The 13,534-nt window shown below is 53.1% G+C and overlaps 1 protein-coding gene and 1 long non-coding RNA gene across 2 annotated transcripts; both read left to right on the top strand.

The window, feature by feature from the left end:
• Positions 1-10: 10 nt before the first annotated feature.
• Positions 11-3,115, top strand: LOC311582123 (heat shock 70 kDa protein 1A-like). Its single transcript, XM_084754879.1, has one exon. It carries the CDS (start codon positions 16-18, stop codon positions 2,440-2,442), a length of 2,427 nt encoding a protein of 808 aa, XP_084611005.1. The 5' UTR covers positions 11-15; the 3' UTR covers positions 2,443-3,115.
• Positions 3,116-6,492: 3,377 nt separating this feature from the next.
• LOC311580634 lies at positions 6,493-8,664 on the top strand. The gene is made up of 6 exons (XR_014773530.1): positions 6,493-6,507; positions 6,718-6,893; positions 7,088-7,128; positions 7,330-7,370; positions 7,980-8,125; positions 8,446-8,664. It is a non-coding gene; the product is annotated as an uncharacterized lncRNA (long non-coding RNA).
• Positions 8,665-13,534: the final 4,870 nt, after the last annotated feature.

Consider the following 13,534-nt stretch of genomic DNA (forward strand, 5'->3'; position numbering starts at 1 on the left):
CCCAGATTCACCCTAATGTCCCCCTACGGTGCGTCGCCATGGCAACAGTGTCAAACGCCCGGCCCGCGGCCCTCCCCCTCAGGAATCCGTCCTCTCCAGCGAACCCATGAACTGTCTGGAGAGTTCTGGACACGGGAGGCGCCTTCCACACCGATTACTCAGAGGAGGCGGGGAAGCTCCGCTAGACCCGAAACTGCTGGAAGATTCCCGGTCCCCACGGCCTCCTCCGCATCGCTGATTGGCCTAGGGGAGGGCGGGCGGGGCCGGAGAACCTTCCATAAAGGCGCAGGGCTGAGCGCAGGGCACCAGACGCGGTCAGCGACCCACACACGAGTGTCCAGAGCCCATCGGAGCGAAGAGAGGCTCCCGTCCGACCGAAGAGAAGACAGGGAAAAGCGGAGAGACGCGTTCCCGACCCTCGGCCAGCACCAGCCTTCCTCCCCGAGCATCCGCGCCGCGGAGCGCAGCCCTGCAGAAGAAGCTGAGCGCCCACCGCCCGCAGCAGAGAGCGACGACATGGCCAAGAACACGGCGATCGGCATCGACCTGGGCACCACCTACTCGTGCGTGGGCGTGTTCCAGCACGGCAAGGTGGAGATCATCGCCAACGACCAGGGCAACCGCACGACCCCCAGCTACGTGGCCTTCACCGACACCGAGCGGCTCATCGGCGACGCCGCCAAGAACCAGGTGGCCATGAACCCGCAGAACACCGTGTTCGACGCGAAGCGTCTGATCGGCCGCAAGTTCGGCGACCCGGTGGTGCAGGCGGACATGAAGCACTGGCCCTTCCGGGTGGTGAACGACGGCGACAAGCCCAAGGTGCAGGTGAGCTACAAGGGCGAGAGCCGCGCGTTCTACCCTGAGGAGATCTCGTCCATGGTGCTGACGAAGATGAAGGAGATCGCCGAGGCGTACCTGGGCCACCCGGTGACCAACGCGGTGATCACCGTGCCCGCCTACTTCAACGACTCCCAGCGGCAGGCCACCAAGGACGCGGGCGTGATCGCGGGACTCAACGTGCTGCGCATCATCAACGAGCCCACGGCGGCCGCCATCGCCTACGGGCTGGACCGCTCTGGCAAGGGGGAGCGCAACGTGCTCATCTTCGACCTGGGGGGCGGCACGTTCGACGTGTCCATCCTGACCATCGACGACGGCATCTTCGAGGTGAAGGCCACGGCGGGCGACACGCACCTGGGCGGCGAGGACTTCGACAACCGGCTGGTGAGCCACTTCGTGGAGGAGTTCAAGAGGAAGCACAGGAAGGACATCAGCCAGAACAAGCGCGCGGTGCGGCGCCTGCGCACGGCGTGCGAGCGCGCCAAGCGCACCCTGTCGTCCAGCACGCAGGCCAGCCTGGAGATCGACTCGCTCTTCGAGGGCATCGACTTCTACACGTCCATCACGCGCGCGCGCTTCGAGGAGCTGTGCTCCGACCTGTTCCGCGGCACGCTGGAGCCCGTGGAGAAGGCGCTGCGCGACGCCAAGATGGACAAGGCGCAGATCCACGACCTGGTGCTGGTGGGCGGCTCCACGCGCATCCCCAAGGTGCAGAAGCTGCTGCAGGACTTCTTCAACGGGCGCGAGCTGAACAAGAGCATCAACCCGGACGAGGCGGTGGCCTACGGGGCGGCGGTGCAGGCGGCCATCCTGATGGGGGACAAGTCGGAGAACGTGCAGGACCTGCTGCTGCTGGACGTGGCGCCGCTGTCGCTGGGCCTGGAGACGGCGGGCGGCGTGATGACGGCGCTCATCAAGCGCAACTCCACCATCCCCACCAAGCAGACGCAGACCTTCACCACTTACTCGGACAACCAGCCCGGCGTGCTGATCCAGGTGTACGAGGGCGAGAGGGCCATGACGCGCGACAACAACCTGCTGGGCCGCTTCGAGCTGAGCGGCATCCCGCCGGCACCCAGGGGCGTGCCGCAGATCGAGGTGACCTTTGACATCGACGCCAACGGCATCCTGAACGTCACGGCCACCGACAAGAGCACCGGCAAGGCCAACAAGATCACCATCACCAACGACAAGGGCCGCCTGAGCAAGGAGGAGATCGAGCGCATGGTGCAGGAGGCCGAGAGGTACAAGGCCGAGGATGAGGCGCAGCGCGACAGGGTGGCGGCCAAGAACGCGCTCGAGTCCTACGCCTTCAACATGAAGAGCTCCGTGGAGGACGAGGGCCTGCGGGGCAAGCTCAGCGAGGCGGACAGGAAGACGGTGCTGGACAAGTGCCAGGAGGTCATCTCCTGGCTGGACGCCAACACGCTGGCCGACAAGGAGGAGTTCGTGCACAAGCGGGAGGAGCTGGAGCGGGTGTGCAGCCCCATCATCAGCGGGCTGTACCGGGGAGCGGGGACTCCCGGGGCCGGGGGCTTCGGGGCCCAGGCGCCCAAGGGAGGCTCCGGTTCGGGTCCCACCATCGAGGAGGTGGATTAGAAGTCCCTCCTTGCTCTCCTAGAGTCCCCTGGGACACAGACTGGTGGCGCTTGAGAACTGGGATGCACTGGGTTTTGTCAAGTTTAGTTTCCTACTCCTGAGTTCATTTTCAAGTTACAGTCTTTCACAAGGTAATTGAATTCCTTTTGTTAGAATTTGTATCTTTGTGTTCTTTATATCCAAATTAAGGTTGCGGGTTTCTCTGTGTACAGTGCAAGGGGATTTCTACCTAGTGATGGGTAAAGTCTAAAGGATTTTTGAGCTTTTGTGTTCAGAGGCCTTGGAGTCCACTGGACTTGTTGCAGGGACCTTGAGAGTGTCAGTCTGGTCTCACCACAGAGCAGCCGGGAGGAGGAACGATAGTCTCTTCCCCTTAACTACAGTCGTCTTGGAGACAAACTGTCGTTCAGAAATTTCTTTGCACTATGTATTACCTGACTTTAGTCTTCTATGCTGAAAACATTAGTTATCTGCTTGTCCATATTTATAGTTTTGTGATATAAGCCATATGTTCTTTGCGATTAGTCTAAGAACTGTAGAGAAGGCATTTTCCTGCCAGCAAAAAAGTCAACACTGCCACCCTGTGTAGAATTTTTTTCTTTGCAGCACTACAAAGTTTAAAAATAAAATTTTTTATAACTTAAAATTTCAGAAATAAAATGTTACAACTGTTTTTTATGAGTTTGGATGTTGGGAAGGATACCGGCTTCTGGGTTTGTGTGGGTTCTGGGGTTTTTGGTTTTTCTGATGACCAGAAAAGGAATTTAGGAATTGTTGTTAGAATTTAAGTCTGGGTTTTCAATGTGTTAGAAGACCAACCTTGCAGGTCCTCACTTTGATGAGGGTAGAGCTCATCAGTGGGAAAAATATGGTGGCGTTGTCAGTGGAGGAGGGCAGCATGGGCTGTGACGTCAGCTCTCCCCCACCCTCCCAGGGCCTGAATCCAGCAGTTCCCAGCTGTGGGTCATGACTCCTCTTGGAGTCTGATGACCTTTCAAAGGGGTTGCTCAAGAAGGTGGAAAACAGCTGTTTATATTATGTTTCTTTTTGTTTTGTTGTTTTTGTTTTTGGAGACATTGTTTCTCTATGTAATATCCCTGGCTGTCCTAGACTCACTCTGTAGACCAGGCTGGCCTAGAACTCGTATCTACCTGTCTGCCTCTGCCTCCCGTGTGCTGGGGTTAAAGGATTGCACCATCACTGCCTGGCTATAATTACAGTTATGAAGTAGCAACAAAAATAAAATTATGGTCGCAGTCATCACAGTGTGAGGAGTTGTATTAAGGGGTCGCAGCCTTAGGAAGGTCCAGAGTCTGCTCCAGAGCGCCCTGCAAGCTCCACCAGGCCTTCATCCCTGGGCTACACAGCCCTCTCTTCACGTTTTCCTGAGACAAGCGCCTCACTATGTAGCACCTGCGAGCCTCAAACTCTGGTCCATCTGGGTCTCCCACACCTGGCTCCTTAGTGGTTGTTAAGATCTCTTACAGAGTTGTCTGGGCAATCCTTACACTTCCTGGCCCTGAACTTGCCATTTTTAATACCCACTCCTGAGAGCTGCGATCAAACACTTGTGCCATCAGGCACCAGGTCTGGCGCTCTCCCTCCCTCCCTCCCCCCCCCCCTCTCTCAGTGTGTGTGGGTGAAGGGGGGTGTCTTCCTATTAATACTGGGATTGTGGACAGTGTGATCACACTCACTCACTCTCTTGGTGATATGACAGACAGGTGAATAACCAGGCAGGAAGCAGGGGAAATAAATGGGATCATTTAGAGCCTTTTGATCCATGGATCTCCATTCTCCCGGGGGAATGCCGTCTTCTTCTCAAAGCTGTGGAGTGTAGCCAATGACAGAGAGCTAGTTTAGCATGTGTGAGGCCCTGGATTTAATCCCCAGCTCCACTGAGAGGTGTCAACTGCCTGCAGCCCCAGCGGGGAGTCCTGGGGTAAGGAAGCCTTCAGTGACAGTTTAATAGGCCGAGGAGTAATTCCTGCAGCCAGGGCAGTCTTGTTCCTGGGTTTCACATCAGAGAAGTGGTTTATTACTAAAGCTGCCTCAGCCTGTTAGACGTCGTTGCTGGCCTGTATGAGCACGCACCTGGAAGTGAAATTTCTCCTCCTGCGTGACTCCCAGGAGGAGCCTGGGCCTCTAGGAACTGAGAAAGACCCAATAAATAAATACTATAGGAGTCTTAGATACTTCTTCTTAAATTTCTATTATGGGTTTGTTTTTTTTTTTTTTTTTTTTTTTTTTTTTGGTTTTTCGAGACAGGGTCTCTCTGTGTAGCCTTGGCTGCCCTGGACTCACTTTGTAGACCAGGCTGGCCTCGAACTCACAGCGATCCATTTGCCTCTGCCTCCCGAGTGCTGGGATTAAAGGCGTGCACCACCATGCCCGGCTTCTATTATGTTTTAAGGCAGGGTCTCACTGTGTAGCCCAGGCTGGCCACAACCTCACAGAGACTGTCAGCTTCTGGATTAAAGGTGTGTGCTACTCTGTACACACACACACACACACACACACACACACACACACCATGTATTTATTATACATTGTTAAGTGTTCAAACAGACCTAATTTAAAAAACGAGTAAAACAAAAATATCAGCACAGCTTAGAAGGGAGGGACAAACTATCTAAGACCAAAGACAGCGGCACAGTGGAGTAGCTGAACAGCCTCCATCACGGCTCCTGACTGCAGAGAGACCTGCTTTGTATAGGTTTCTCGCGGGTACTTCTTAAATGCTGTGGGTTTTTTCCAGAGTTCAGCAGCACGTGCGTTCAAAGGGCTTTGGGTGTTGGGTTCTCCTAGCAGGCTCTGCCCAGAGAGCAAGATGGTTCTGACATCATACAGCGCAGATCGCTTGTCCTTGAGGATGTGCAGGCACATGCTGCCCTGGGTGTCCACACTGGGGTGGTGGCAGCGTGTGAGGAAATCCACCTGCCTCTGCCTCCCAAGTGCTGGGATTAAAGGCGAGCGCCACCACTGCCCGACAATGCTCCAGCTTTTATTTTTATTTTTATTTTTTATTTATTTATTTATTTTTTTGGTTTTTCGAGACAGGGTTTCTCTGTGTAGCCTTGGCCATCCTGATCTCACTTTGTAGACCAGGCTGGCCTCGAACTCTCAGCGATCCGCCTGCCTCTGCCTCCCGAGTGCTGGGATTAAAGGCGTGCGCCACCACACCCGGCTCCAGCTTTTATTTTTAAGTTTACGTTTATGGCCGGGTGTGGTGGTGCACACCTTTAATCCCAGCACTTGGGAGGCAGAGGCAGGCGGATCGCCGTGAGTTCGAGGCCAGCCTGGTCTACAAAGCGAGTCCAGGACAGCCAGGGCTACACAGAGAAACCCTGTCTCGAAAAACCAAAAAAAAAAAAAAAAAAAAAAAGTTTACGTTTATGGTTGTTTTGCCTGCATGTATGTATGTATGTATGCGGATCACATATAATTGGACCTTCAAAACAGGTGTGAGCCACCATGTGGGTGCTGGGGATTGAACCCGGGTCCTCTGGAAGAGCAGCCAGTGTTTGAAACCACTGAGCTGTCTTTCTAGCCCCAGCAGCTCAAATTTCATTTTCAGTGTTCCTGAAAAAGGAAACTAACTTTGAGCCAAACGGCGTAACACACCTTTAATCCCAGCACTCGGGAAGCAGAGGCAGGCAGCTCTCTTGAGTTGGAGGCCAGCCTGGTTTACAGAGCAAGTTCCAGAACAGCCAGGGAGAAACCCTGTCTCGACCTTCCCCTGGTTTTAAAAAAAAATGCTTTTTAATGATAAAGGTGTCCGTCCGGGCGTGGTGGTGGAGCATGCCTGTAAATCGAGGCATGGTTGGAAGCCATTTTAAACTACACGGTGAGCTCCAGATGAGCCAGGAATAGAGTTGGGTGTTGAGGGCGAAAAGTTCATTACTCAATAAAGTTTTGTTTTGTTTTAATTAACAAAACAAAACAAAACAAGAAAAAGGAATGGAGCACAGAGGCTGAGATGCAAATTCAGATTTTTCTGGCTGGCGGAAGAGACCTGCATCCTTTGGTATAAACCGAACCCCTGCAGCCACAAGCCTGCCTAAGGTTAGAGACCGCACCTACCCTGCAGGCTCTGCAGGGTCCTTATCCCAACGTAGCCGTCCAGGCCGCCTGTTTCCTTTTTTTTTTTTTTGTTTCGTTTTTGTTTCCCTTTTCTTCGGTTTGGTAGTTTATCAAAATTCACGCGTCACCCACGCTTCTCCGCGCAGAAGAAGGAGAGGCACAATCCCACTTCCCCCCCCCCCCGTTTGCCAGCGCCATCAGGCAGGTGAGGAGACACCTATGCCAGTCAGGACCCCCGGGGTAGCGCGGCTATAAAAGGCGGAGGCGGAGCTGCGGGAGCCCTCTTTGTGCGTTCTCCCGCGCGTGTGGTGCCGCGGTTCGTGGCTTCGGAGTCTGGAGGACACGGCCGTGCCGGCCTCGCGCAGCAGGTACCCCGGGGCCCTGCGGGGTGGAGGGGGACGGCGCGGCGATGCGGGGCCGGGCAGGATGACCCACACTTACAGACTAGAGTTTCTGACGTCTCCGTGACGCCAACGCTTCCGCTGACCCAGCCCGGGGCGCGGGGGGCCCGGCCGGAGCCCCTCGGACCCGCGCTCACCCGCTGCTCTCCCCCCCCCCCCAGGTTCCGTCCTGATGGCCGCCGCCAGGACCCAGCCGCACAAGGTAAGCGAGCGGCGGGCGGGCCAGGTCGGGCGGGTTCCGGGGAGCGGACGGTAATGATGACCCCTGGTGATTCTGAGTGTCTCGCTGACGCCGTCACCGCAGCGCGCTGACCATCCCGGAGTCCACCGTCCGCGGTGGCGTGGGTGCCGGGCTTCCCCGGCCCGGGCTTCCTAATGGTTTCCTTCCGTGTCTCCCTGCTAGCGGCCTGTGGACACGCGCGGGGCTCCTGTGCAGGATGGAAGGTCAGTATTGGGCGCCAAAAGCCGCTTTAAGTTCCTCTGACGAGGGCTCATGGGTACTAACGCGTTTTTCCTGTTGACTGTTGCGCTTTGGGGACGGGGTTTTTCCATATGGCTCTGCCTGGTCCTCAACGGGCATCAGATGCATGGTCCGCCGCAGCTTGCTTGAGTCTTAAGATGGACCCCGACCATAGGGCTGTTTCCGTTGTTCACAACTGGTTTTGCTATGGCTATCTGCTACATGAAAGGGTCGTCCGCAGCTCTGCGTCATGCGTGCTGGTCACGGGGTGTTGTTTTTGAGACGGGATCTCAATTCGGGATGGTTCTGTCCTGCCTCCACCCCCAGAGCCTGAGGGTGTAAATGTGGCCCACTACAGCCCGTTTTGTCTCCGACTCACGTTCCCTGCGCTGACTGCCCTCGCTGCTGCCTCTGATTCGGGTCTCCCTAAGTTGGGAGTGATGATTTCACAGACTAGAGTCTCTGACGCTGTTCCTGATGTCAGCTATGAATCTGACTCAGTTAGGGGACCTGACTTCTTACGCTGCGCCCTGTCCCCTCCCTGGGAACACAGCCTGTTCCTTTTGTCGTTGACTGTCACATCTTCACTCTAGAATGAGCTCTGAGGACTACATGGGCCTCTGTCCCCTCACCTGACTGAGGGCGTGAAGAGCCAGCCTACGGTGGAAGTGGACCTCATGGTGTGATTGTACCTGCCCAGTGAGCCTTGGTGTCTAGTGAGAGCAAGCTCCTGTCTGTGGTGAGTGGAGTTAATCCACTTTTCCTGTAATAAAACGTGACTAACCTGGAGGAGATCAGGGAACTGGGGGGGGGGGCATTGCTGTGATCCTGGTGTTCCTGTGCCCACTTGTTTAACCTGTGACCACCAGTGCCTATTGGTCAGGAGACCGCCCCATAGACATGCCTAACACCCAGGCTTGAGCTCCACGGTGCCTCCAGAGGGCAATAGTGACTTCACTGGACTAGCCTGAAGTTTTCTGAATTTTAAAAGCACCTCCCACCAGTGTTATGACTGCTGGTCCTGCATGGTTCTAAAACAGTCTTTTTCTGAATTTTCAGGGTTTTCTTGCTACAGGAGCTGAGGCTGGATGGCTTTTCACTGTGTTGTCACAGCTGTCAGCCAGCCTGCTCCACCTGGACATGGCTGCAGTGCACCAGAGCGCTTGAACACACAGGCAGTGTGACAGGCTTGGCCCTCCCCTAAAATATTTACACAGCACTGTAGCTTGGAAGTGCCTCGTTTTCTCTGGAAATTTAATAAAGTACTTCAAAAACCTTTATGTTGACTGTTGTCTGTGTGGGGTGGTGGGAAGATTTACAGAGGTGCCTTTGGGTACGGTGCTGTTTTTCTTATTAAATATGCATTGCTGTATTGCCTGCATCTACCTCTGTGAGGGTGTCAGATACTTGGGGTTGCAGTTGTAGGCTGGGAGAGCTCAACTGCTGAGCCGGCTCCAGCTCCTGTGCTGTTTTAGGGCACAGCAGTGATTCAGTAGAAGTTCCATATAAGAACAGTACATGGCGCCTTTAATCACAGGCCAGCCTGGTCTACACTGCAAGTCCAGGACAGCCAAGGCTGGGGTCAGGCTGACCTCAGTTGAGGGTCAAGAGCTCCTAGTTGCACCTGCTAGGAGTAAGTTTGCCTCCCTTCCCCCACTAAGGGTAGAGCACCGCAAGGCTGGGCATTTGGGGCCTGCTTGTAAGGTATCTTCCCCGGGTGTGCCTGCTGGGAAGTGGGCCTGAGAATCCAGTGGCTGGTTTAAAGGTTCCTCAGGGAGGGTGCCAGAAGCTAACCACAGCATGGCTCAGACCTGCAACCCGGCCCTTGAGCTGGAGGCCAAAGGGTCTGATATCAAGGTGGCCCACTGTACAGCAGGGGGAGCCCCAGCAGTCTGAGCTATTTAAAGGCCACACACCTATTGAGTTAAAGAGCAAGAGTGGGTGTGGTCACTGGGATATATATATACACATCTGTGATGGTGTTGGACATGCAGCCACGGGTCCCCGGCCTCCCAGCTCACCTGGAGAGTGTCTCAGGGAGCTGACTTTAAGGACAGCCTGAACCACAGAGTGTACAGTTGTTTCAAAAATCTGGGGGGCTGGAGAGATGGCTCAGTGGTTAAGAGCGCCACCTGCTCTTCCAAAGGTTAAATTCCCAGCAAATGTGTGGGGCTGGGTGTGGTGACACACACCATTAATCCCAGCACTCGGGGAGGCAGAGGCAGGAGGATCACTGTGAGTTCGAGGCCAGCCTGGTCTACAAAGCGAGTCCAGGACAGCCAAGGCTACACAGAGAAACCCTGTCTCGAAAAACAAAAAAAAAAGTTGGTGTTGGGCTTGGTGGCCAGCATCAGGTCAGACAGGCATGGTGATGTACATTTGTGAAGTGGAGGCAGGGGGCGCTCAGGGTGCTCCTCAGCTACATGCTTTGAAGGCAGCATGGAACACAAGATACCCTATCTCAGAAAACAACAAAAAGCAGGCCCCACGTACTTCTGGACGTGGCAGCCACTGCACCCATGAATTAACAGAAGCTGTGCTTGGCAGCACAAGACTTGGCCTGAAGTGAGGGGAGCTCAGGAGGCCCCAGTGTTCCCTGGAGAGCTGCTGGCAATTAGTGGCCACTGGGGGGAATTTATGTATATTTTTTGTTTATGTTTTTTGAGACAGGGTTTCTCTGTGTAGCCTTGGCTGTCCAGGACTCACTTTGTAGACCAGGCTGGCCTCAAACTCACATCAATTCTGCCTCTGCCTCCAAGTGCTGGGACCACACCTGGCTTCTTTTTTAAAAAATTGAAATTCAGTTTTCTGTGTATGGGTGTTGTGCTGCCATGTATGTCCGTGCACCGCTCTTCTGACCCCCGAGGGCACCGGACATATATGTGCAGGTGTACATGCAGGCAAAACACCCGTTTGCATAAAATAAATCTAAAAGCGTTTTGGGTTTTTGTTTTAAGGTTTTTCGAGAAAAGGTTTCTCTGTGTAACAATCCTGACTGTCCTGGACTCTGTTTTGTAGACCAGGCTGGCCTTGAAGTCACAGTGATCCACCTGCCTCTGTCTCCGGAGTGCTGGGATTAAAGGCGTGTGCCACCACGCTCCGCCCTAAAACCATTTTTTGTTGTTGTTGTTTTGGGGGGGTTGTTTTTGTTTATTGTAAGTTTTAGACCAGGCTACTTAGGCACAGGTGAGTATGGACAAAGGGCGGTAGACCATGGAACACTTAGCACTGTGTCCCTCCCCCAATGGGAAAGTTGTTTTTCCCAACCTTCATTTTCTTTAATCACTTGATTTGCTTTTTCTCCTTAAAATTGCCCCATCTCTAACTAAGATTGGGGAACCTGGTAAGGTGATGGGGTGAGCATAAGCACAGTAAAGGCTGGTGGTGTGGCTCTGCCACCAGGCCTCCCCTCCTGCCCCGGGACCCCCTGGTACACGTCATCTGCTGACCTCCGCGCACCCATACACACCAAAAAATTTTAAATCACTCAACTTTAAAAGAATGTTTTAGCCAGCTGAGGAGGCGCACGCAGTCAGAACTGTATAGTGGGATTCTGTCTCAAAAAACAAAAGTCAAGAAAAATGTTTTTATATGCATGGATGACTTGCCTGCAGGTAGACACATGCATGCAAACTCCATAGAAGCCAGAAGAGGGCGTCAGATACCACGGAACTGGATTCATAGATGCAAGTAGGTGCGTTAAAGCTGGGTCATCAGAACAACAGCCAGGGCATGCTCCGGCGCTCGCAATCTCAATCTCAATCTCAATCTCAATCTCAATCTCAATCTCAATCTCAATCTCAATCTCAATCTCTCTCTCTCTCTCTCTCTCTCTCTCTCTCTCTCTCTCTCCCTCCCTCCCTCCCTCTCCCTCCCCCTCCCTCCCTCTCTCCCTCTCTCTCAAGACAGCACTCTGTAAATTGGGTGTAGTCTCACTTTTTTTTGTTGTTTTTTGTTTTTTGAGACAGGGTTTCTCTGTGTAGCCTTGGCTGTCCTGGACTTGCTTTGTAGACCAGGCTGGCCTCCAACTCACAGTGATCCGCCTGCCTCTGCCTCTCGAGTGCTGGGATTAAAGGCGTGCGCCACCACCGCCCGGCTGGCTCACTTTTCTTTTTTCTTTTTCTTTTTTCTTTCTTTTTTTTTTTTTTTTTGTTGTTGTTTTTCAATACAGGGTTTCTCTGTGTAGCCTTGGCTGGCCTGGACCCGCTTTGTAGGCCAGGCTGGCCTCGAACTCACAGCCATCCACCTGCCTCTGCCTCCCGAGTGCTGGGATTAAAGGCGTGCGCCACCACCGCCCGGCTGGCTCACTTTTAACAAACATATTTTATTACGAACTTATTAACCAAGAGTACCTCACTTATAACCTGACTAACCTGAACAATAGGAAAAGGAGATTAAAGAATACAATGGTGAAACTGTAAGGATATCAGTTCCGAGGAGCGATTTTCCTGGTGTAATCAGCGGGATTTCTTCTGCTGGAACCTGGAGTAAACAGAACCCAGAACCTCAGCAGGAGCCGGAGCCCTGAAGTCTTCCCTTGAGCGGTTCTCTCTAGGAGCGTCTCTAAGTGGAGCCATGAGCAGCTAAAACTATCCCAAGTCTCCAAAGGCCCCACCTCCTGTTTTTGGCTCACACTTATACCTCCTCTCAGAATTTGTTCAAGGATGTTTTTCAGCTGGTTAACAGCCAATCTCCCCCACATGGTGGGCCGACTTCTAAGGGGATAAACATCACCTGCTCTCTCACAAGTCTTTTTCTCATCTGTTTGTGATCTAAACAAACAGACAAAAAAAAATGTTTATCTCTCCTTCAGCTGGGCTAAACGAACTGGAAGTTTCAGGTAAAGAAAAGCTTAGGTCCAGCCGTATGGTACACACCCTTAATCCCAAACAATGGAAGTAAAGTTAATTTGTAGAAGGAAGCACCCATGTTTGAAAGTCTAATTTAGTGGCAGTAAAAAAAAGTGATGAATCAGAGAAGATTTGACAGAATAGGATACGCCCAACTCTCATGAGGGCAGAGAGGGAAGCTACTTAAGAGGAGTACAGGACAGTCAAGGCTACACAGAGAAACCCTGTCTCAAAAAAGCAAAACAAAACAAAAAGGCAACGCAGACAGAGAGGGGAGGCAGGTTTACCCGTAAAGTTTTGGTTTTGTTTTGTTTTTTTAAGATTTCTTTAAGAGACAATTGAGCTGGGTGTTGTGGTGCACGCCTTTAATCCCAGGACTCAGGAGGCAGAGGCAGGCGGATCGTTGTGAGTTTGAGGCCAGACTGGTCTACAAAGTGAGTCCAAGATACCAAGACTACGCAGAGAAACACGTCTTGGGGGTGGGTGGGGGTGGGAACAAGAAACAATTGAAAGAGGCGAATAGAAATTCCATTTACAAGTACGTCCTCTGCCCTTCCCTGAGTGTTGACATCTCTTCCTAAATGGTCAATCATTCTTGCAAAGGGTCAATCATTAATTTATCCAAAGGTCTCTTCTGCATCCCTTCCTTCCAAGGTCCAAACTGTCCCAACTCCGGGGTGGTCAGACCTTTCTGGAGCCAGTTCAGGTTTAAGACCTAAGATTCAACCACCGCCAGGGTGAGCGCAGTCCCTCGGGGCTTGGGATGGAGCTCGGTGGGTGGAGTCCTCGCCTGGCATGCACAAAGCCCTGGGCCAGCGCTGTATTAACCCAAGGGCACGCCTGCAGTCTCAGCACTTGGGTGGTACAGGGGCAGGATCAGAGTTCAAGGTTATCTTCAGCCTCATAGTTCTGTGCTCTGTAAACTCTTGTCAGAAACACAATAACAACAACAACAACAGCAACACAACCAAAAACAAACAGCTGGGCCTGGTGGCGCACGCCCTTGATCCAGCGCTCAGGAGGCAGGGGCAGGCCGATCTCTGTGAGTTCAAGGGCAGCCTGGTCTGCAAAGGGAGTTCCAGCACAGCCAGAGCTACACAGCTGTTCTGTAGAGAAATCCTATCTCAAAAACAAAACAAAACACAAACAAACAAAAGATTTGTACTCCAATACACCACCTTCAAGCACCCATTAGTAAGTATCTCCCTGCGCACCAGAAGTTGGGCAACCGCACAAGCTCCGGTCCGTCCACACCGCCGTCCCCTCAGGGGTAATCTGCCGGAGCAGACACTGAGCTT

The sequence above is a fragment of the Acomys minous genome (assembly GCF_964271855.1).
Source record: "Acomys minous genome assembly, chromosome: 13".
Lineage (NCBI taxonomy): Eukaryota > Metazoa > Chordata > Mammalia > Rodentia > Muridae > Acomys > Acomys minous.